This window comes from Sander vitreus, chromosome 17, assembly GCF_031162955.1.
Source record: "Sander vitreus isolate 19-12246 chromosome 17, sanVit1, whole genome shotgun sequence".
NCBI lineage: Eukaryota > Metazoa > Chordata > Actinopteri > Perciformes > Percidae > Sander > Sander vitreus.
Window position 1 is genome coordinate 16,710,100 of NC_135871.1, and position 22,742 is coordinate 16,732,841.

The following is a 22,742-nucleotide window of genomic DNA, read 5'->3' on the forward strand; positions in this document are numbered from 1 at the left end:
GAGGACAGAAATGCTTGCACATACTGCGCATGTGTGGGGACACGCAGAGAGTTCCCGATTTATAGATAGATGGTGTGGTTTTCCTGCAGCGTATCGTGGTTTCACTCATAAGTTGGGAATTTTGCAACATGCCCACAGAGCACCTCCATTAACAGCGTTGTTGTCGTAGTCGTCTTGTTTTTCCTCGGAAGAGTTCACTTTTAAAAAACCCTTTCGTGGTTTTAACATCCAACAGTGCTGAGAACTCATGCACTTAGTATTCAGCACGCTAAATCTGAATATTTTATATATTTTTTTATTTAAAGAGGAACTTGTTTCAAATGTTCCTACACTTCAGATAGGGTGTTCATATTCCCAAAGTGTGCCAGAGCTAATGCTTCTCTAAGCAGCTGCTGCTAGCTATAAGAAGGGCTCAGGCTCTTGGTGGCCTCAGGCCTCAAGTTGTTACAGAAAGGACTAGGGTTGAGTACCGAATGCTGTACTTTTTTGGGTATCGACTGAATTACGTCGGTACTACCGAGGACATCAAACGGTACCACATTTTGGTACCTGAGAGCGTGTAAGCGCAAGCTTATCCATCCTCTCTGCATATTGACAGAGAGCGGAGCTCCGACATACACGCACACACGCAGAGGTGCGGACGGAGTAAACTCGAGCAAACTACGTCAGCTCTGCAGTTTTGTTGAAGTCACAGTGACTCACAGCAATGCCTATGAAGTGGTTTCAAGTGTGGTTACAGTTTTTCAAAACTTAAGGCAGACAGCGTTTGCTGCAATGTGATATTAATGGCGAGGCGAAAGCGGTCGTGGTGCTGTTGACGTTACACTTCCTCTGAGACAAGCAGGCACAACAGTGGTTTCTATGCCCTGGTGACTGACTGACAGGCTAAGGTTGTAAGGCAAGACAACTTTATTTCTACAGCGCCTTTCAGCAACACGGTAATTCAGTTACATTCCTTTGCACTTAAGTTAGTTCTCCATTAGTTCAATGTTGACAACAGGGCAGTCACCAAGTTTATTGTTAAAGGTTTGTGTCATTATGCAGTTTGCACTAAAAAGTCTTTGTTGTTTACATTCCTTTGCATTTTAGTTAGTTCAATATTAGCCTGTACACAATGTCATTTGGCGCACCCCTATCCAAAAGCACAACCAGTTTTATTAATGTTACTCTGAGTGAGCAGTGTTACCAGAATTTTTTAATTTTGATAACTGCTTTGATTCACAAATCAGGTGGAAAATAAAAGTTTTGTGTTTAATGTATTTTTGTTGATGTTGAAATGGATTTTAAAACATATGGTATCGAAAAAAAGTATCGTTAAGGAACCGGCATCGAAACTGAGGTATCGAAATTGGCACCAGATCGAAAGATTTTGAACGATGCCCAGCCCTAGAAAGGACTCTTGCTTTTACAGTCAGTGATAGAGTCTGCGAGTCCCTTCTTAACTGAAGTTTTTTAGTCATTTAATATGAATCTTGATCAATAATTCACTCGTTCCTCTCTTGTCTATACCAAGGTGACCACTTGGTCGTCTGTAAGCATGTCATTGTTTCTGAGTTATTGAAGGATTATATGAAAAGGGGACTGAGGGTTCAAACACTAATAACGGAGCTAATATAATAGGAGGCACTGCGCTGATTATCTAATTATCTGTAGCTTCACTTTTTCCCACAAGTCATAAATAATTACTTATGTCATTGGGAAGAAGAGCCTGACCCCAAGTGCAGCTAATGAGGAAATGTGAGGGACAAAAATACTTTACCATATCTTTGGATCTCTTGCTCTCTTTATAAAGCAATCACACCCTACTGGTACTGTCATCTTTCCATTCTCCTTCATGTTCCTCTGGTAGTTTCCTACTGTAGCTCTCATTATTGTTAGATTAGACTCTGGTATTGCATCTATAATACTGCCATATAGCCTTCATAGACGCACAGCCAGAATAGGTCGCTGTCCACATGGTCCTGCACTGAATGTGATGGTCACTGTCTCTCCTCTTCCATATCCTGTTTGGACATACTGATGTAATTATCCCTGGAATGAAGAAAGATGAGGCACGGATAGAGCAGGAGGAGGATGAGGAAGAAGAAGAAGAGGAGGAGGAGGGGAAACCACAAGCTCACATCCTGCCCATGAGAGCACAGACAGACATGCTTATTCACACACAAACAAATGCTGTGTGCAAACACAGAGTCTGGGGGTGTTTCGTGCCTCCCCTGCATTCTCACTTTACATGCCATCTCAGTTTAATGTGGTTTTATGATACACACCGAAACACACACACAGATGCTGCAGGCTGACACTGTGAGGCTGTTGTTTTGCTGAGCCAATGCCTCTCGTGTAAAAAGAAAATGCCCTCAAATAAGACTGCCACGTAAGGTAAATGTTCAAAAACTTTGCTTAGCTTTGTTGGAATCTAAACAAAGTGCTTGACATCTCTGTATAGCATGATTTCAGCCTCCTTTCCCTTCCCCAGACAGTTATCCTGGGTCTGGTTAGACGTCTGTGGTCAGCCAAGCTCTTTACTGATGGTTGTTACTGTGCATAGTTGAGATTTCGTATCTGCTGACACTCTCCTGCCCTGCTGCCCTCTCCTGCATTTCCTCCTGAAGTGGCCGCTGGACATTGAAAGAGAGAAAAAAGGCCAACTTTTTTCCTCAAGGGACTCTTTGTTGAGGAGGTTTGATATCGCACTTGCTGCAAGTATTTGTGCCTGGGACCTCTGAGGGGGTAGAGCTAGTCAATGCAATATTTACTTTAATATGTCTGTGTGCATTTTAGTGCATGTCAGCTGTATTTTCAGACTAAGTGTGTTTGCAATGGCCTACTTGACATCACTGGCATTTGATTTATGTGATTTGGGAGATTTCTCTGAGGAGCTAAGACTATGCGGAGGAATCTGTTTTCTCTGTCTGGGAAGGAAAATTTGTGTCTGCTTGTCTGCAGCAACTTGTGCATTTTAAAAAAAAAAAGGAAGAAGAAAAAAGAAAAGCAGCATGGCCTAATTTTTTGATCTACATTTGGCAGAATGATCAGCCCTAAGCAGATCATGGTATGCTTATGCCATATATTTCAGGGAAAGATATTCTGATGTAAACACCACCTTGTGCAGTCTGCCACAGGCTTTCTGATGTCATACCTGCAGATCCACAAGCTTTACTCCCTACCCTGTCAATCTACTGTCTGTTTATCTTTAGCTTTATTGTGTTTAACTGAAAACAAAGTGGTTATGGTTTTCTGCTTAAGTGTGGTGTTGTTTCTGCAGAAATTATTTCATAAACATTTTTATCGTAGTGCTCATTTTAAAGTAGACTTTGGCAACTTGAATTAAAGATGTAGGCTATATGTGCATCCCTGCATATGTTTGTGTTTTACTGACACCAGAACCCACAAAATGCTGCAAGCAGTCTGAAAGTGAAAGTGCAGTGTAAAGCCATTTAATGGTTTCATGTGAAGTGAAAGCTGACATGAAATTGACCATTTCATCTACTTCACAATTTCATAAAGCACACATCCCTCACCAGGGAATTTTCCAAAAAGTTAGTTCAGTTTATTGATTTCCAACAAATAACCATGGAAAGACAACCTTACATAATCAAATAACATTCTACTGTATCTGTATTAAATCCAGTTCTCTCACCAATTAGTGAAAGGCCCTGTTCACCTGGACAGGTGTTTTCACTTGTTGGTAACACATATTTAAATTCTACATGCATTGTGTGAGATTACATGCATTCTTCTTGTTCCTATCATGTTTAAATTAGGACAGTGAATCTATTTATATTTTTATGTATTTCTTCTATTATTTTTTTTCCTTTAATCCTTAAACACCCAAGGTTTCAGTTGTATAACATCCATTCGTCCTTTTGAATACTACCAAAGTGACTGAAGATTAGTTAGTTTAATCTATTGATACATACATGTTTAATACTTTTCTTAGTAGTAGAAGTTGGTGGAGCAGTTGGTGGTAAATGTTCAACACACTACATGCATAGACAAAGGTGTAGGTACAGTAAGCTGCTGGACATTTAACTGTGATGATTATGAAATAATACTCTTCTGTTGACTGAAGAGTTAAGCAGCTTGCAAAGGTCACTTATACATGCAGAGGATTTACAGAGAAGGAACAAAGGAAAAGACCTCCATTAATTTCCCTGATTTAATTCTTTCGACAGTCCCCTCATTACCACTGTCTGATAGCTATCGTTCATTTGACTTCTCGGTCTCTTACTTGATGTCTCTTCCTCTGTCTCTACAATCTCTCAGTCACACCCTCCTGGTCTTTTTACGATGTTAGCTATTTGTATAAGAGATGATAAAGTGAAGTCTTTGGCCCTTTTTTCAACTGTGTAACTGTCACATTAAACAACTCTCTGTCAGTGTCTGGGACGCACAGCAAGGAGCTGCTTATTGTAAGAAAACCTGATGTATTTTGCATATCCTGTACAGAGGTGCCATTGTTGAACATTGTGTTTTCCAGGACATCTGTTAAAATGCCATTGATTGCCCATAATCAATGTTCTGCCTCCTGGCACCCTGAAAATAGATGCTTTCACACATCCCACCAATTATAATTCCAAAAGCACTATTTTCTTCCTCTGTGTGATTCCAAAAACCTCTGGAAACAGGTGGTTTGTTATTACAGTATAATACTGATATACATATATACTAATAAGTACTGTATTCTATGAAGCTGTTGACCTCAAACACAAACATACTTTTATGATGCTGGTGGGAAATGGTGCAGAAGCCAGGAGGAAGAATCTAGTAGCAATATTAATTTCTCTAATTCTAGTTTGTCAACAAAAGAAGAGAGATTAACCTTAGGCTGGTTTATGTAATTTTCAAGGTTTACGGCTCTTTTCAGTGTTTTACAGTTTTCACAATCAGTCCTACAGCAGTATTTGATCAGTTATTTTACTTTCATATTCCACAAGCATTTACATTCTTTGTGGTCACATTAAGTGTTTTCATGTAAAATCCGATAAATAATATTAAAGCTGCAACAATAAGTCGATGAACTGAAAACTAGTAAACTGGTTCAGCTTCTTGAGGATGTTATGCTATCTTCGTCATATTAGTAAATTGAATATCTCTATTAGGACTTTTGGTCAGACAAAACGAGCTATGAGACTGTCATATTGGGCTGTGGGAAATAACAAATAATTAGAATGTTTGGTATTGATTGCTTGAGTGCTTGATTAAACAACTGAAATAATTAATTGATTATAAAATGGTTGCCAATTGATTAAAAAAGCCTGTTTATATAATCTATTCCCCAATCATTACCCTTACATTTAAAAAGTTCTGTTGAGGATAAAACTTTGTGAATTCAACCCTGCCTTTTTGAGGTTTTATCTTTTTTGATTTTTGCATAAAAAAGAGCTGAGCCCTCCCCCTCTGTGGGCCAAGAACAGAGCCCTGAAAGACACAGCGATCCCTCTGAATATGACCCTCTTCTGTTGTACTCTCCTGCCTCGTTTTCTTACAAGCCTTGAGTCCAGTCTGAAAGTTGTGTTATCAAAGGCTGGGGCTGCAGACGAACCCACAGAGGAGGTGAAGAAAGACGGACACAGCGGTGTGTGAAACCTGAACCCTTCTTTATCAGAATTATGCATGAGCCCAGAGAATAAGGCTCTTTATAGTCTACAGTCATGGCAGCAGTGAAGGTGACTCCCAGAGCCTGTACAGGTTGCACAGTTTGAGGGGAATTTTAGAGAAACGGGGTTAGAAAGAAAGAGAAGACGCATGGAAATGGTGTTGATCTATTTCCTTTCTCATCTTTTGTCATCTGTCTGCAGCCTCTCTGCTCTAAGCACTGCTGTCTATGAAAGTCATCGGTCCATTTGTGGCCTTGTTATTTCCCAGAAACCCTCGGTCTGGGCATATCTGCTTGTTTTTCCATTTTTGGCCAAGAAAGGAGGATTGAGGGGAAGGATCATCACTTTGTTCTATTCTTTCGCAGTGCCTGTTATCCCTGTCTGTCATCTCCTGTAAAAAAAAACAAAAAACAACTACATGTTGTGTATGTTCTTCGACAATCTGACAATAGATTTGCTGCACAAATTGCACCCGTTGAGAGCTGTATTTATCATTGTGTGATAGTGTATTAAAGGCATTGAAGAAGTAATAACATGGAGATGGAGGAGAACTGCTTCACTTTAATCCACTAGTACGGAGTAGGAGAGTTATATCTGCAAAATCCCTGGTGATGTTTTCCTAGACTTTGTTTGTTCTCCTTTCTATATTTTTGCATGGGAATCCAAGCCTTCAAGTTGTCAATTCATCAGCTAGGAAGTGCATCTCACAGGAGGTTGGCAGATTAAAACAGGAGATGAATACAGTTTGAGATTGAAGATAATGGCCACACGCTGCAGATGGTATTTTAGTTTGTCAAAGTGACAGGAAATTGCCTATAGTTGTTTATTCAGAATTGTGTTTTTCTTCTGATAAAATGTCAGCTCTTTGCCTTATCAGATAATGAACACTTTTGCTATTGCTCTGTGACCAGCTGACTAAGAAAATTTGAAGGGAGACGTAAGATGTGTTTAATTGCACTCTCTGCACTGACCACAAATTATTGGCCCTTTGCTCCTAGCAAGACTAGATGAGTGTGTGACAGTAGTTCAAAGGCCAATAATTTGTAAGTTTGGATGTGAGTTCAGCTGTGTTTGCATTCTCAGAAACTATTTTCAAGGTGTGTGTGTGTGTGTGTGTGTGTGTGTGTGTGTGTGTTTAAATAAATGTCCTCAGGAGTTATTGAGATGGAAGGAAGCAGAGAGTGAGTGTGCCAAGTCTCTGAGATATATATATATATATCTATCTATCTATCTATCTATCTATCTATCTATCTATATCTTGGCACACACAGTGGTCCTCTATCACCATGACAACTAGTCATGACGAGGACAAGAGTGAAGCGCTGAAGTAATTAAGAATTTAGAAGCACGTTGGGTACTCTTGTGTCTCTCTCTCTCTCTCTGTCTCTGTCTCTGTCTCAGTGTGGGGAGGAGGTGGTGGCTCAGGTGAGCAGGTGGGGAGGGACTGATTGTCACAGCTGTAGCAAGTTGTCTAATCATGCTCTCCTTTTTTTAAAAGCAGTAGCGAGCCGGAGCAGAGGAAGAGCTTTGTGGCTGACTGTGAGAGAAAAGACGTGGACACTGTGTGATAAGCTGAACAGAGTGAATTCTTACCCTCGGGACCGAGAGCCTCGGGTCAGGCGGGAGCGAGGGAGCTCCAGATGAACTGTGGGACAATTCACTGCTGATACGGTCATTGAATAAAGAGCTGTGGAAAATATTCCTCTCCGAGTGTTTGTGTGTATCTGTGAACAGAGGTCTGCAGCAGTGGAGTGTGTGTGTGTGTGTGTGTGTGTGTGTGTGTGTGTGTGTGTGTGTGTGTGTGTGTGTGTGTGTGTGTGTGTGTGTGTGTCTCTTGGTGTTCTCTGCAAGGCTGGATTACCAACTGGCCCCAGACCTCTAGGGTTCCAGTGTTCAAAATCAACTTAATTAGTTTCTCATGTGCTCACATATTCTTATGCTTAATTACATTGAAATGTAATCAAAATATCACAAACTAATTGACACACTTGAAATTTTGGGTCAGGTTGTGTTATTCCTGCATAGGAATACTTGTTGATTTCTGGGACACTGGTTGTATATATGAGTCGCTTGGTTACCACCTAAGTCTAAAAGGCATTTTCACTGGCTGCAGTTCATTTTTAAATCCATTTTCTTTAACTATCCTCCATATTTAAAACCACATTTAATCCCATATAGATCTACATATAGTCTGAGACATACTGAGTAACCCAAAGCACCACAGTCCTGTCAGAGCCGGTGTGAACTCAGCATTATGTAACTATGATTGATTACTCATTAGAAAACCACGCAACGCTTAAATACCAATACTGAAGGCAGTACAAAACCCCAGTGGCTGTTTATCCGAGTCTCTGATGCAAGCCAAGAACACTTAGTGGGAATCGAGGATCATTACAGTCTCAGAACAATACTGGACTGTGTGGAGTGCTGACGGTATTGGCCTGTTTCGCTCCCTGGGTAATGATACACATATTCTGACACCATTTGATTTGGAGTTTGGATGGATGTGTTATGTAATCGGCTTGTCCTCCTTTCGTCTCACACCAGAAGAACTTTGTTTACCAACTTAAGAGGCCAAACAGCTTAGGCTCAGCTGCTGAGAAATGTAGCTTTGCTGTGCTCGTTAGGAGACAAACCATGAATCAGTCCTTCCTATTCCTGCTATAGAGTTCTTCATTCATATTAACAGGCATAGCTATTTTTACACCATAAAAAACCTTTGCATTATGACGTAAATCTGCTTTTCATTGTAATTTGTATACATGCTAGCAGCATGGCTCTAGGCATGGCAGTGTTGGTCTGTTGGTCAGTCCACCACTTTGTCCAGAGTGAAATATCTCAACAACTATTGTATGGATTGGCATGAAATTTGCATGTTGCAAGGAGGACAAATCCTACTGACTTTGGTGAACCCCTGATGTTTACTGTAGTGCCACCAGCAGGTCAAAATGTCACTTATCAAGTGATAGATCTGAATCTCTATTTTTCTATCTTTTCAAATGGTCAAATACAGCACCATTCATTACACATTTAGTGTGATGCCAATAGTAAATATGTCAGTTTTCACTGTGCAGAATGCATGTGCAGATATGAGCTGTCTTTCTTCTCCTCTTTTACAGAATGAAAAGCCTCTGGGTCATTCTGCAAGCAGGTCCAGCAATATATCAAAGGTGAGCAAAACAAATGGATTTTTTTTTTAATGAATGATGTGTGGCCTTCCTCCGCCACAGAGAGAGAAAGCGAGAACATAAAGACAGGAGGACGGCGGTGATGTGAGCTTTGGAGGTGAGCAGAGATTGACAGCAGAGACAGACACAGAGTGGAGTGAGAGTAGCTGATAACCTGCCTCTCTCGAATCACATCACCACAATCGGAGCTTCTCCTCTGATCAAGAGATCTCCAGAGAGTAGACATGGCTTTCAACTCAGCTTCTCAGCTCACTGTTCTTTGTAAGACAGGATGTTTCTCTGACTCGTCTCTCTATTTTCTCCCTTCCTTCCTCCCTCTTCTCTTCTTCGTTCTCTCAGGCAAAGATACACCCTGCATTGAATCTGACTCCAGGGATTAAATCCTTTTTCTCCTGAGCCTCTTATAAGGATAAACCCTTTACTTGTGCTAATATGTGTCAGGGTCGCTACATCACCATGGGACCAATCCTGCAATAATGTTTGATCCACAGGCCAGTTATTTTAAAACGTGAGGGATGGAAGGTTTTGCACCTGAGGTACAAATATACCACAATCATTATAGCATATTATCATTTTTTTTTATCATTATAGCACAATCATTTTCAGGGTCACATATATGGTTAAAATATACTGTTTTCTAAGATAATGTGCCACTCTCAGACTGGAGAGGTGTATACTGTATGGCCTCAGTAAAACAAACACTGACCACTTTACATAAACTGGCTCACGTTATTGATTTATTTAATTGAACTCATATTTTACCTCTATTTCAATTTGATGGCAGATAACAGATGTGGTGAAACCAGGAAGGCTTTCATGTGTATAGACTGTACACACTAATACCTTCATGCACCTGATCATGGCCTGAGTCATCTATTGTATCGTATTGAATGCAATATATTTAATGTGTATTTAATACACAGAATCATGACACAATATTCACATTTTTCTGTGCAATACAGCTGAACAATGAGTACTTTACTTTTACTCTTCTCTATTCATCTATACTTATTTCGGTGATTGTGCTGCTGCGACACCTGAATTTCCCCTCTAGTGATCAATAAAGGCTTATCTTATCACTGATTCCATAGTGAAACCAAACGTGAACAGACCCAAAATGTTCACTACAGTCAGTACAGTACACACATTGTTTTGTAAGGGTGTGTTGTGTGCACAACAGCACTGAGTACAAAGTTGAACCAGGGCGTACGCCTGCAGTATCAAATGTTTCCAACTCAAGTTGGGTAAGAACTTTAAAGTACAAATACAAAACAGTGATATAAGGATTATGGACTTGTGGACTTGCTCATGTGATTGAGTTCTGTGGAAAGCTAAGTCATTACCTCTATGTAAATTGCCTATGGTAGCTGATAAAATAATCATGCACATAACATTCTGTAAAACTATGATTTGAAGTTTTTACACTTTTTATAGAGATTAAAGAAAGAAGATTCATCATGTTATTAGTGAGCTTTAGAGATGCTTGTAGGCAGATTCTGTTACCTTTGGACAGAGCCAGGCAAGCTGTTTCCACTGTTTCCAGTCTTTCTGCTATACTCGGCTAACCAGCTGCAGGCGGTAGCTTCATATTTATGTACCAGACAGATATGAGAGTGGTATCAAACTCTCAGCAAAAAGAGCGAATAGGCGATTTCCCAAAATGTCCATTTGTTTCCAGCAGGTTTTTTTTTTGTGTCAATGGAGACAGGCGTATCAGACTGGAGCTGCTGTGGCAGGATATTTTGGTTTAATGGCTTGTTGGGGCTTAAAATAGGTGAAACCGATTCATTTAAACATGCTCAAGAACATCCTGGTTATTTCAAACATTTAGTCTAGGTTGAACATTACAACTGAATGTACAATGGTAACGATATGGTGATACATGGTGATAGTTTAGTCACATCTGAAAAGTCTGGAGTCGTAGTAAGTGTTTCTCTTGTTGCACCTGCTTTCCACACACACACACACACACACACACACACACACACACACAAATGAGATGGCCAATAATTGTAGTGCCAGGTATCTTGTGCGTAAATGGAGGGGTGGATTTAATTAGTTAGTAGTTTCTAGACACTGCGCATTGTCATTGAATGTCCTACGTAGACCACCGTTCCTCTAACAAATGTGTGTTTAATGGAGTGATAGAAATAAAGTATTAACAAGGCTCTTAAGTTTGACAGCTATAATTAATAACCAGCAGTCTGCCTGTCAGCTGGTGTTTCCTGCTCCTTCCTAAAGGGAAATACCACTGACTGGCAGGTTTTAAATCTATTTTAATTGTTCTCTGGTCTGCCGGTAATCTCAACAAAAGGCTTGTGACTGGAAAGGTTGCTGGTTGGGATTGCTAGACCAGTTTGGAATACTTAAGCAAGGAAATAGAAGAAGTCCTCTTCAAACTCTTGACAGATATTGTCACAGACTTAAACTAAAAAGACATGATTCAACAGAGGACTGTTATAGAGGTGTTATATATATTTTTCCTTCCTGAAACCACTCTCCTTGGAAGCTGCTTGAATCAGAATATGATCTGAGAGACTACAGAAGATTATTTTATGCATAAATGCAGTTTCCCCACTCTGCAGTTTTCCTATTTTCAAACATTCCTTTTGCTGAAAGAATATAATATGTAGGTCAAGTTCATATATGATGCAAAGCTCCATAAAATGAAAGATGAAAGCACTTTTATGGATCACAGTAAAATGCACAGCTGTTAAGAACTTAAGTTCATTTACACATGTGCCACAGCTGATGACCGTTAAACGGTGGATCTTGACTGACACGTGTTTCGTTTTTATTCATTTCTACACAAGCTCCAGCCAGACTCAAAATAAGGACACAAAAACATACCCCACATTGCTTCACATGGCACAGATTCAAGCTTAATCACACACAATCACATTGGCTTGTGTCAGATCAAATCAAAAGTGAATGTGCACGTATCCAATTGTCGACCTGCTTAAAAGATATCTCTCTACATAAACAACCACAGCATTGGCCTGAGAGGAACATTTCATAACATTTCCAGTTTGGCACGGAAATACAGTGTGGATCATTTGTATGTCAGAGGAATTTGTTCATTCTGTCAAAGCATCTGCTCTAGTTTTACTGATAACCTGGCAGGATATTTGTGGTCCCTTTGTGGTGTAGACAACTGAACTGTTGGTATTTTCTTTAATCGACTCCGAAAAACATTGCCTCTCCAGGTATCCAGTTACGTGTAACACTCGCTGGAATACCTGTCATGGGACACACACACACCAGGACCTCTATATGTATATGTAATACACAAGATAATACACAGGACAGAAACAGGAAAACTAGTTGCAGCATTTAGCCAGGGGGTAAATTGTTTCATAAAGATAATATTGCCTCCATTAGTGAGCTTGTCACTGTGGGGGATTAAGGTATATGGTCTTAGAGATAAATGTACGCATGTATTCAAAGCCAAAACCTCATTATCTCTCTTCTGCTGTGTATTTGTTTGTTCATTGATTCATGTATTCAGAAGGTGACTTTTATTGAGCTGTTTGTGTCTGGAGATTCGTGAAAGAAAGGTGGAGTTGAGGGCAAATACTCAGCATTTTTGTTAAATGAAGGAATGGTCAGTGTAGAATATTTATAAAAGCAGCTCTGAAAGCTTTAGTGGGCTGAGGATTGCCCGGTGATTTGGCAGGAGTTGATTTTCCACTCAGCGAGGTCAGGAAGCATAGCTGTAGCCGTTTCTCTCTTTAGCACCGTGCCAGGGGGCTGTGTGATGCCTCCTACACTGTTTGGGAAGGAATTAAACTATTACAGTCCTTAAAAAGACACAAAGCAGCGACCCACCGTTCAGTGGGCAGCTGTTGACAGTCAGCCAAACATCTGGGGATGTTTGGGGAAATTCAAGCTGCTTCAGCTTCATGCCCATTGCTACAGTACACAAACCGGATCTGTCTACCAGATATCTACTGGACCAGTTCAGCTTGGCAGACCACTAATGTTAAAACCAGGCACTGAGCCAAGCCACTATTTTGAAAGTTAATTATTAATTTCTTGGAACACACCCTAGTTTTGTTTGTTAAATTGCTCAATCTAGCAGCATTGCTCTTTACTGTTTTTTTGCTGAAGCTGGCTCCGGTGCTGCAACTATATTGAAAATAATAGATTAATCTGCAGATCATTCCTTTATTTATTATTTATTCTTTCTGAAAAATGTCCAGCATCCAAAATCAGATATTCTGTTTACTATCACATACAACAGAGAAAAGCAGCATATGTTCACATTGGAGAAGCTGAAACAAGAGTATTGTCTGTTGATTTACTAATCGATTAATCAACTGATCATGTCAGCTCTGCAGCTATTAAAAACCTCTAGCATGTACTTTAACATTAAAGTTCCCAGAGAAACATGAGACAACAAACATCAATCTTCCTTGGCAAGAAAGTGAAAGAAAACCTACCCTTTAAAGTTGATTATTGACCTTAGAAACATGTCAACAGTTCAACCTCCATCACAAACTGATAAAGATTATGTGATGTGGTCAAAAACTTGGGGAAAAGCTACATGTACTGTAGTAAGTGGGACTTGAATTTGGATTGGATTGTCAAACATAAAACGTTTTTAATAATAGAATATATATAAAAAACATTCAGGGCGAAAGTGATGTTGATGAGGATAAGTGGATGTTGACACCTTGGGTTTGTTTTGTTCTGTTTTCAAGGTAAATAATGCATTTTGATGGTTATCTTCTATGTTGCTTTTCTATTGGCACCTTGTCAAGATCTGGTCCAGTCATGCGTTCTGTTCAACGATGTGTCTAACAGTAACAATGAATCACTGCCTCCCAGTGAGAAGCTCCTTACAAGTTGGATTTTAAAGGTTGTTCTTTTAAAAGGCCCCTGTGGCTTAGAAAATGAGCGCTATAGTTCTCTACAGGTACAGATGGAGACGGTTAAAGAAGAATGAAGGCCGTGGTAATTGCAGATGTGATAAAGGAGAAGAAATAAGAAAATGAATGAAAGGTATAACAAGTGGCAAGAGGATGATTTGTGTGTGTGTGTGTGTGTGTGTGTGGAGAGTGGGAGTTCTCAAGGAGAGAGGTTAAATAATTAGTTATGATAATGACTTAAGAGACTGTTTCCAAGCAAAATAAACAGGTTCATTACAGTCAGAGTATGATGTAAGGCTGGATTATAATGAATTAGCAAATCAGAGCCAAAGAACTGAATGAAACAAGAACTGAGTGGATACATTATACATCCACTAATACATCCAATAGTTATACATTATTTTCATAGTTTCTAACTTCTAAAGTAAAATATGACACAATCTTTCAGTAGTTGTTGAGATATCGCCCACAGTGTTTTGCTTCTCCATTAAATGCTGGCACTCATTTGCTCATCAAAGGTCCTTGTCGTAAGAGAGGGCAGTTTTGAGAGAGCTGATGTCTGAAGAGTCATACAGGCCGTTAGGATGTTAATCATTACTATCTCAACTATGTTATCATCACTCATAGCATCATGCTGTTTCAGTCTGCTCAGAGACAGAGTTGGTTATCTATGCGCCAACTCACACGAGATCACAACACGAATGATTAACGGAGGCAAGACGGCACTGGAACATTGTTCACACACCTATATTAAAATAAGGAATAAAGATACTGTACCATCCAGTGTTATCAGTGTAAGCATGACTAACCTCTTTTTTTATAAGTTTACACTCAGATTTCATTTACATGATGCTTTAGCTCAGCATATGTCATCAGTTTTTTGTTTCTTTTGTCAATGTTGTAGAGCTGAAGCAGCATACATATAGTGCTGGTTGCTATGTTTTATTGCTTTGATCTGATCTTTTTGTTTCTTACGCACTTCTTATTAAATTAAGAAAATTAAATATTAAAGAGACATTCAAGCAATCTTGGATGAACTATTAAAGAAGGACGATAGAAAAGAGAGGGACAGCATGTTTGTGTCTTTTGTGTGGGAGTGAAAAAAGACAGAAAAGAGCTGTTCAGAAAAACAGACCGAAGGGCATAGCTGGGCATTGAATTTTCTATTGATTGGTGTCAGGGCTCATGAGCTATAAATTTCCCCTTAGTTAGAAATGAAATCAATAGGTAATTAGTTTCTCATTGAAATTACCAGGCCCCCCCGTGTCTTAACATTTGCAACCCAAACATCATCTGATCCGTTCTTTTACCCATTGTGATTGGTGTCACACGTTTTATACATTGTTATAGGAATAGTTCAACATTTTGTGAAATACACGTATTCGCTTTCTTGTTTAAAGTTAGATGAGAAGATTGATGCCGCTCTCATGACTGTATGCTAAAAATAAAAGTAGAACCATCTTAGCAAGACCGTGTGCAGGGGGGAACAGCTAGCCACGCTCTGTCCAAAGTTTTAAAAAAATGTCCAGGAGTCACTGTGAGCGGAGACTGCAGAAAGCCTTAAGTAGTTCTTTTGGCCAAATTCTAATTTTGGAAGCCAGTACATTTCACAAGTGACATACTTTCCTGGAAAAGGTTGGCCTTCAACTGTTGTGGCCATGGCTGGATAAGAGGAAAGAGGTGCCATAACTTCTAAAAGCTGATACTGTAGTTGCTCCAAAAAGTTTTAGTTTTTCCATGTGACAGAAATGCTGGAAATACCACGTTCATCCATCCACACTCAAACTCTAAAACAGTGGAGCGCTGCGTGCGGTGTGCACAACCATATTGCAGTGACTGCGATTTGAGATTACTGTGCTGGCTAATTTGGTAGGTGTCAGTCTATGAGAAGTTATAGCAGCCAATGTATAAGATAGTACAGTATAAAAAGGAAATAGAATGTATTATTAATGAATTTGAGTAATCTATAAACCATATAATGAAGGGCAAAAATATATATTTTTGTGTTTGTGAATAAAGCCCAAGTTGTAATGAACCAGAAGTTTCCTTTTGAACCATTTTTAGTAATCTGTTGCATCTGTTTAAAAATTCTCTGTTGAGGCTGAACAAGTCTATAGCCTCAAGTCCTCCAGCTGTGCCTCTCTCAGCGCCTCATTCTTCATAACTCTCCCTCTGTCTCGCAGTCTGTCTCCTGAGCGCTCCGCTCCGTGGCAGCCTGGTGTTTTCGTGAGACAGATTTTGCCTGGCTCTACTTTAATCAGACAGATTAACAGCCAGTATTGTTTTTTTCCTTTTTATCATCCTGTGCATCAGTGCGTGAAGTGCTTACTCTTTCTGTAAAGATCAGATTTATAATTAATTTATCATTCTCACCACACAGGACCTTTACTGGAAACAGAGGAAATATGATTTGATCCTGCCTGTTGAATAATACAGTAGTTATTTCTTTAGTTATATCTTTGTTTTGTTCCTTTAGGCGGGGAGCCCAACTTCAGTCAACGCTCCATGCAGTTTCTCCAGGACGTCGGTTTCCCCCTCTAGCCAGGATATCTGCAGGTACAAACCACCTCCATTTCACTCCTCAGTCCACAATGATATGAAAACTTAAATAAATTGAATCTATTTATCAGTCCATTAATGGTAATCACTGGGTGATGTTTATCCTTTACCCTTGAGCAATACACTGTCACTGTTTGAAGTAGCCTTTGTTGCGTGTAACCTGCTGTTAAATGGATTATATAGTAAAATGGGTCATCCAGTGTTTTGGTATTTTCATGCAGAGGTAAAGCCCCCGAAACCTTGTATCTCCTTCTTTCAAGTTCCTTTGTTTTCAAATGCATGATGTCTTTTCCATTTCTCTTTTTTGTCTTTTCTCATTCCTTTTCCTGCTGTCCTTTACCACTGCTGTCAATTACTTCCTTTTTCATAAACGCACATGCATAAAACACGTTCACACCAGCAGTCAGGATCAGGACTGTCAGAAGCAGACAGCAGTGGTTCTGCTGAATTCAAACGGTAAAACTTGTCAAGGTTCAGGAGGTATTTCAGTGACCACCCTCTGCACAGATGCCCTACCAGCCTCCAAACACACCAAACAACGAGACTGGCTCTCCCTGCTCCGCCCCTCCTCCGTCAACATCCGCCCAAACGGCTCGCTCAGGTTTTCGGTGTCTCTGAACGATGTGGGTCAACGCGTGGACAGTCTTTGTCGTGGCCTGCACTTTATAGACCGCACCTGCTCGGAGGGAGAGCTGGAGCTGAAGCCCAAGCCCGCTCAGCCACCCGGCTCAGATCAAAGGGCGCACATGCTCAGCGGCAAGCTGGCTGCAGCACCCACACACCAGAACCAGAACCATCTGGCCTGCTCAACACGCACCAACCCCCACCTCGTCCCCTCCTTCACCAACAACTACAAATACATGTTGGGCATCCCTCCCTCCAATTGTCTCCCATCTGACCCTGCCATCCGCACCCCTCCTCCTCTTTCCAACACCCACCTCCACCCTCATCACTCTCCGAGCGCCAACTTTCTCCATCTCCTACTCCCCTTCTCTCGATCCTCTACCTCGGCCAGCCTGCAGTGCTCTGAGCTGGGCAGCTACACCTCTCATCTCCACATCACCAAGTCCTCTAGTGTCCTTCTGGAAGGCAGTGAGTTAGGCTACCCGGTCGAGGATCTACTGGGAGATGATGACGTGTTTGAGGAGGACCAGCCCAGTCTAGTTTCAAGGGGAAAGGTTCAGCTGGCCACCCCAGAAACAGTCACCATGGCTGGGACAGGTGCTCCTCTTGCCCCCCTGTGCTTTATGGATGAGGACAGCGACTTGGACTGCTGCCCGTCCCCTTTGTCAGAGAAAACTGGGCCACTGTCACCCTATTCGCTATCTGAAGACTGGTGCAGGTGGGTGACTTTCTGGATGGTATAATCCACCCTTCCTGTGACTTGGTAGAGCCCAGACCATCCCTGTGCCGTAACGTGGCAGTGAACCCCAGAGCCCTGTGGAGTAGTGGAGAGCTTCTCATCCTGTTATGTAACTACCCAGCAAATATCTTGCACCACAGCAGTATTTGTCCTCAAAACCGCTGCTCGGAGTGGAGCTGTTAATCAGGAGAACCTGACACGTAGGTGCTTTAGTCTACACACACTGCAGCATCATGAGATTTCCTGATTCAGCCACTAGTGTTTCTAGAGGAAACATGATTTCATTTCATTTCATACTATTTCATTTCACTTTACAGTTATCTCAGTATATGTGCCATGTGTTTTACTGTGCTGTCAAGCTGTGTTTTTTAAATCATTTTTCATTGTTACTAGATCGATGAGGCATTTCAGTGTCTTACGTAGGCTGCGAAAATTTGTGATTGATTTTGCCTGCAAGCTTTAATCTTTGCAGTAATAGGGAGCAATGGCAATGTTAAGGAAAAGATGTAGGGCCAGAGGTTAGGGTGAAACATTTAATAGTATTGAGGAATGAAGTGTGTGTCCGTCTTAGAAATAGTGTAAAAGAAGCAGACAGGGCACAATAAACGACTGGGTTAACAGGGCCATCATCAGTCTTCTTCACATGGCAGTCTGTGTGCAATCTGATCTGATCAGATCCAGGCTATGTTAGGAAGGACAGATTGTAAGTAATATTTGATTACAGACTAGGTCATGGCTGCGTGGCCCCTACAGATGAGGCTTGGTAGCGGTAGATTTCTTTTTAGCCCTACATCAATCGCTTTTAGGCCCTCTTGTGTCTTAAACACAAAGGAATGTCAATTATATACGTCTCTTGTTTTTTGGCCCCTGGGCTGTGGTCTGTGCATGTAGTCCGTTCCAGATTATACGTTTTATACGTCAGCTGTGGGCTAAGAGATACATGAGCTTAGAATTGGCAAGGTGACCAGATTCAGAGATCAGGAGACAGATTATTAGCTTCAAATAGCCTGCGTAGTCTCTGACTAACAAACACATCGTGGCAGCTTTCCGTCAGGTGGCTTGGAGCGTGAGCGCAGAACCTGACCTCACCTGTAAAAGTCTGTGTGGGTGCGTGGTTGTTTGAACAGGCATGTTAATTATTAGCCATGTTAGAGAAACCTAAAGGTACAAACACATGTTTACATTTAGTGTTTCTCAACTAAACACATTGTGTACACCATATACTTTACTAACAAAACAGGGACACAAACATGGCTGCATAGGGCCTCTAGTATTTAAAAACTCCAAAGAGTATCTTTTTAAGCTTTTACGTCTAACAATATAAACCACAAGAGTCTAATTCCTTAACCTTCCTCCGAAAGATAAGTTTCTTCTCAGCACATTTCATATTCTCTTTTAAGGCAAGCATGGCCACAGAAAGAGAGAAGTAACCTCTTAAGGCATGTACAGAGGGGAAAGGAGTAAAAAAGGTGGTGCTGCCTCTAATTGAATTGAGAACAGGAGAGAACAAAATGCCTTGGATGTCACACTCTGCCCCATACCACCCCGAAGAAAATCTGTTTAGCACAAACGCAAAAAAAAAAAAGAAAGATAAAAAACAGATGGTGTTGAAAAATTAATTTGAAAATAAATACATAAACATTTCAGGTCCAGGGCAGAGCAAGGAATAGCTGGAGGGAGTGAATCTTAAAGCGACACATAGAGAGTTATGAGTGCAAAGATCAGCTGAATGCCACAGGAAAAGTACGAGGTAACTGACAGGCAAACCGCGAAAAAGTGAATGCCTCGCCAGGGCTGTAATGTTGTTGAGCTCGTTTCTCTCTCATCTTGTGGTGTTTGTGATTTCCCGACTCTGTTTTTCTTCTCACATTTTAATGTTGACATACTGTAACGGCGCCTCTGCCATCCCGAAATTACTGTTTAACAGGGTGGGTTTTGGCTGCTAAAGCGATGCAAATTAAATTTTAACTTCCCATGCCTAACGTGCTTGGAATGTGCAGCTTCCGAAACAGATACAGTAAATAGCGGTTTGGATTATTCTGTTAAATGTATGGTATGTGTGCTCTGATTTCTATCTCTTAAGTGCCTTTTTGCAGCAGTTTAAAGACAATCTAGCAGGCATCTAGCTTGAAACCTAAATTTCTCAGCTCAAGATCCCTACAGTCTTCTTCCACTCATGTTGTTTACTGATCACTTTATTTCCACCGTGGCTCCATGTGGAGGTGTAGTGATTTTTCTGTTGTTGTGCCCTCCTGTGTTTAAAAACAAATCCACATCAACATTAGAATCCTTTGTCAAATCTGCCTATGTCAGCAGGAGCCAACCCTTGATATGAGCACCAAGAGAGTCCATGGGCCTGTTTCACAAAACCAAGATAAGGGATTAAGCCGGGATTTCCCCGTTATCCTGGATGAATTTAGCCTTGACTCGGTTTCACGAAAGTGGAGGCACATAAATCACCATGGAGATTTATTCTGTGCAGCTAGCCTGCTCCCGACCAGGCTAACAGCCAGGATGTATTTAATCCTGGAGCCTTTTCTGATCACCCAGCAGTGGTTTTACCTTATTGTCATCAGCCTGGATTAAAATACAACAGGTGCATATTGCTGTTACTTTAAGTACTGTTATTATTTAAAGTTGTGTAAAAGTCATTGTTAATTATATTGCTGTATGAAGACTGCTGTTCATATTGTTGTTAGAAGTTTGATGAATATATTATGGCAGTTGTTGAGATAATTAGAAAAGGCTGATACAATTTCAAATGTGTTTTAAATGAAGTCTGTTACTAAGGGCAATACATACAACGCTGTACATTTCTATAGTTGACTAATGCACCTTGAATTATTTTAGTTGATTCATTTGTTTTTAATTCTTTAACAATAAGGATCATGTTTGTTCAGCTTCCATGTGCATTGTATTTGGCATTCTTAGCACACAATTTGTGTTGTCCAGTAAACTGGGACTATAACTTGGGAGGATTGTACAATTTAAAGAACATATCCTAATTGTACAATCCTCCCAAATTATAGTCTTAGTTCACGGACCAGTAACTATCTAGTAATGTAGGCTACTGTACATTCATGTAACAACAGGGGGAGGACACCTCAATGGTTTTTGACCTTATATTTTGCTGGGGGGGAAATAACTGATGAATATACTCTGTTCCATTCATGTTTACAGTGTGCATGGGATTTATCACTTAATTATCTTTATAGTGTCCAATTTCTTCAGTGTCTTTATTTTCTATGTCCATATATACAAGGGAGCAAGGCATATAATATGTAGAGAAGGAAACTCGTCCTCTATAAAAAATAAAAAAACGCGAGAAAACGCGTGGCAGATAATAGCAGACAGACTGAATGATAGTCTAAAAATATACATTTATGAACTACTGCTCTTAACTGAAACCATTCAATAAGTCACTGTCATTTGCAAAAACGAACAGTTGTACACTTTGAATTAAAAGCGAGCAGTGGAAGTTAATATGACTTAGGAAATGTATATTTTAGCCCATGAGAGAGAGGGAGGAACAGAGTGAAAGAGATATTTACGCATCATACTCTAGCGTTGTAGAAAATTGATCTTCATGGTAAATTTCCTGAGTAACATTATCTTCTGCTTACTTTTAAGGCTAAGAGTACAACTGTTAATTTGTGCAAATGATTAGTAGCCTAATCCTTGAATGGAATGATTATGATTATCAGAGCAGTGGTCAGTTAATGTATATATTTAGGCTGCTTACGCATTCAGTCGGTCCGTGATCGTCTGCTACGCTTTCTCTCGCTGTTTCATTACAGCGGCCATGTTTTTCTTTTTATACAAATGATGTGTTTCACGTCATCATACTTCCACAAGAAGCTGCTGCTCCCTCTGTATAAAGTATGTACAATGCGTATTCTCCATTTTGGCATCAGTAAATCTGTGATCGACCTCGCGGTCTTTTGAGAAAAGCCGTGGACGCGCATCTATCTGAATTACTATTGCCTGGCTCAACCTAGTCGCTCCTCCTCAGCCTGGCTTGGCCTTCGTGAAACGCACCAAGCCAGGCTGCACAGATTAGACTAGGTCAAGCCTCGCTTTATCAGTTATCCTGGATGTATATATTCTGCTTTTGTGAAACAGGCCCCAGGTCTTGAGGCTGGTTTTTGTTTAGTTTGTACACAACAGTATGTGTGGGGACATAATCTGCAGTTCATATTGTGATCCATACAAAAAAACACAATCAAAACAGCTCTCTAGCAGCCATAACCAAGAGAAAATACGCTCTTCCAGAGACGTTAATTGTGCCTCCACTATCCCTTAATCCCTCCTCATTCCACTCCCTCCACCTCCTTTTCTATTTGAGAAACCTGTAGAAATGACCTATTTTTATCCTTCTTTGTTCACTTTGTCTTTTAATCTTGTAACGCTTTGGCCAGATCAGTGTAGTCTGGAAATAGACCTTAACTTGCTTGCTCACTTTCTAACGTGTGGGTGTGCATGTGTGTCTTAATGTGTTATTTTCCGCCCCTGAATCAGGATAAAGACAGACCCATTTGAACACCCTGCTCTCTTCTCCTTCTGCATCTTCTTTAGATGCTTTTGTTTACTCGTCTGTTCTTCCCGAGAGAGAAGAGCCACTGCTCTCTGCATTTCACTCAGGGGAAAACACAGTCAAAGCTTTTCCTGGTGTATGCAATCGGTAAAAAAAGTTGATTTGAAGTATAGGTTTAAATAACTGCTTGTGCCTTCCTCTGTGTAGCTTGTTGTGGTGTAAAACGCAGTGGCTGATTTTTGGGCTTATTGCTCATTCAATGTCATGTGTGTGTGCTCTAATTACCTTCTCTAACCCTTCATTTTGTCTCTTACCACTGAAACAAAACTGTGACTTGCTTACAGGTAAAAGTGTGTACAAAGTTGTCTGGATTATTTCACACAATCTATCTCAGTGACAAATACACTCCTCTTTAGCATGGGTGACCAACAGCTCCTGCCCTTTAACCTGTCAGACCGTGTCCGACATGTGATCTTGAGGAGGAGTGGGGGACCGCTTTAGTCTGATATCAAAATCTGATTGGTTCCTCTCACTGAGAAAAGCCTGTCCAGCAGTCCTTAGCGGTAGCAGACACCTTATCGAATGTTCCAGCTCTCCGCATCTTTGCCAGAATATTGTACAGAAGACGCA

General features: G+C 40.6%; 1 protein-coding gene across 11 annotated transcripts in view; it reads left to right on the plus strand.

Moving 5' to 3' along the window:
- The window catches only part of marchf8 (membrane-associated ring finger (C3HC4) 8), a 78,588-nt gene that overhangs the window by 50,386 nt on the left and 5,460 nt on the right, over positions 1–22,742 (plus strand). For 10 of the 11 annotated variants that reach the window (XM_078272575.1, XM_078272581.1, XM_078272582.1 and 7 more), the window contains 2 exons: positions 8,717–8,767; positions 16,133–16,212. In XM_078272575.1, the coding sequence (XP_078128701.1) occupies positions 8,717–8,767; positions 16,133–16,212 (131 nt within the window). The remainder of the gene's footprint in view (positions 1–8,716; positions 8,768–16,132; positions 16,213–22,742) is intronic. The other variant, XM_078272584.1, reaches the window with a different exon arrangement.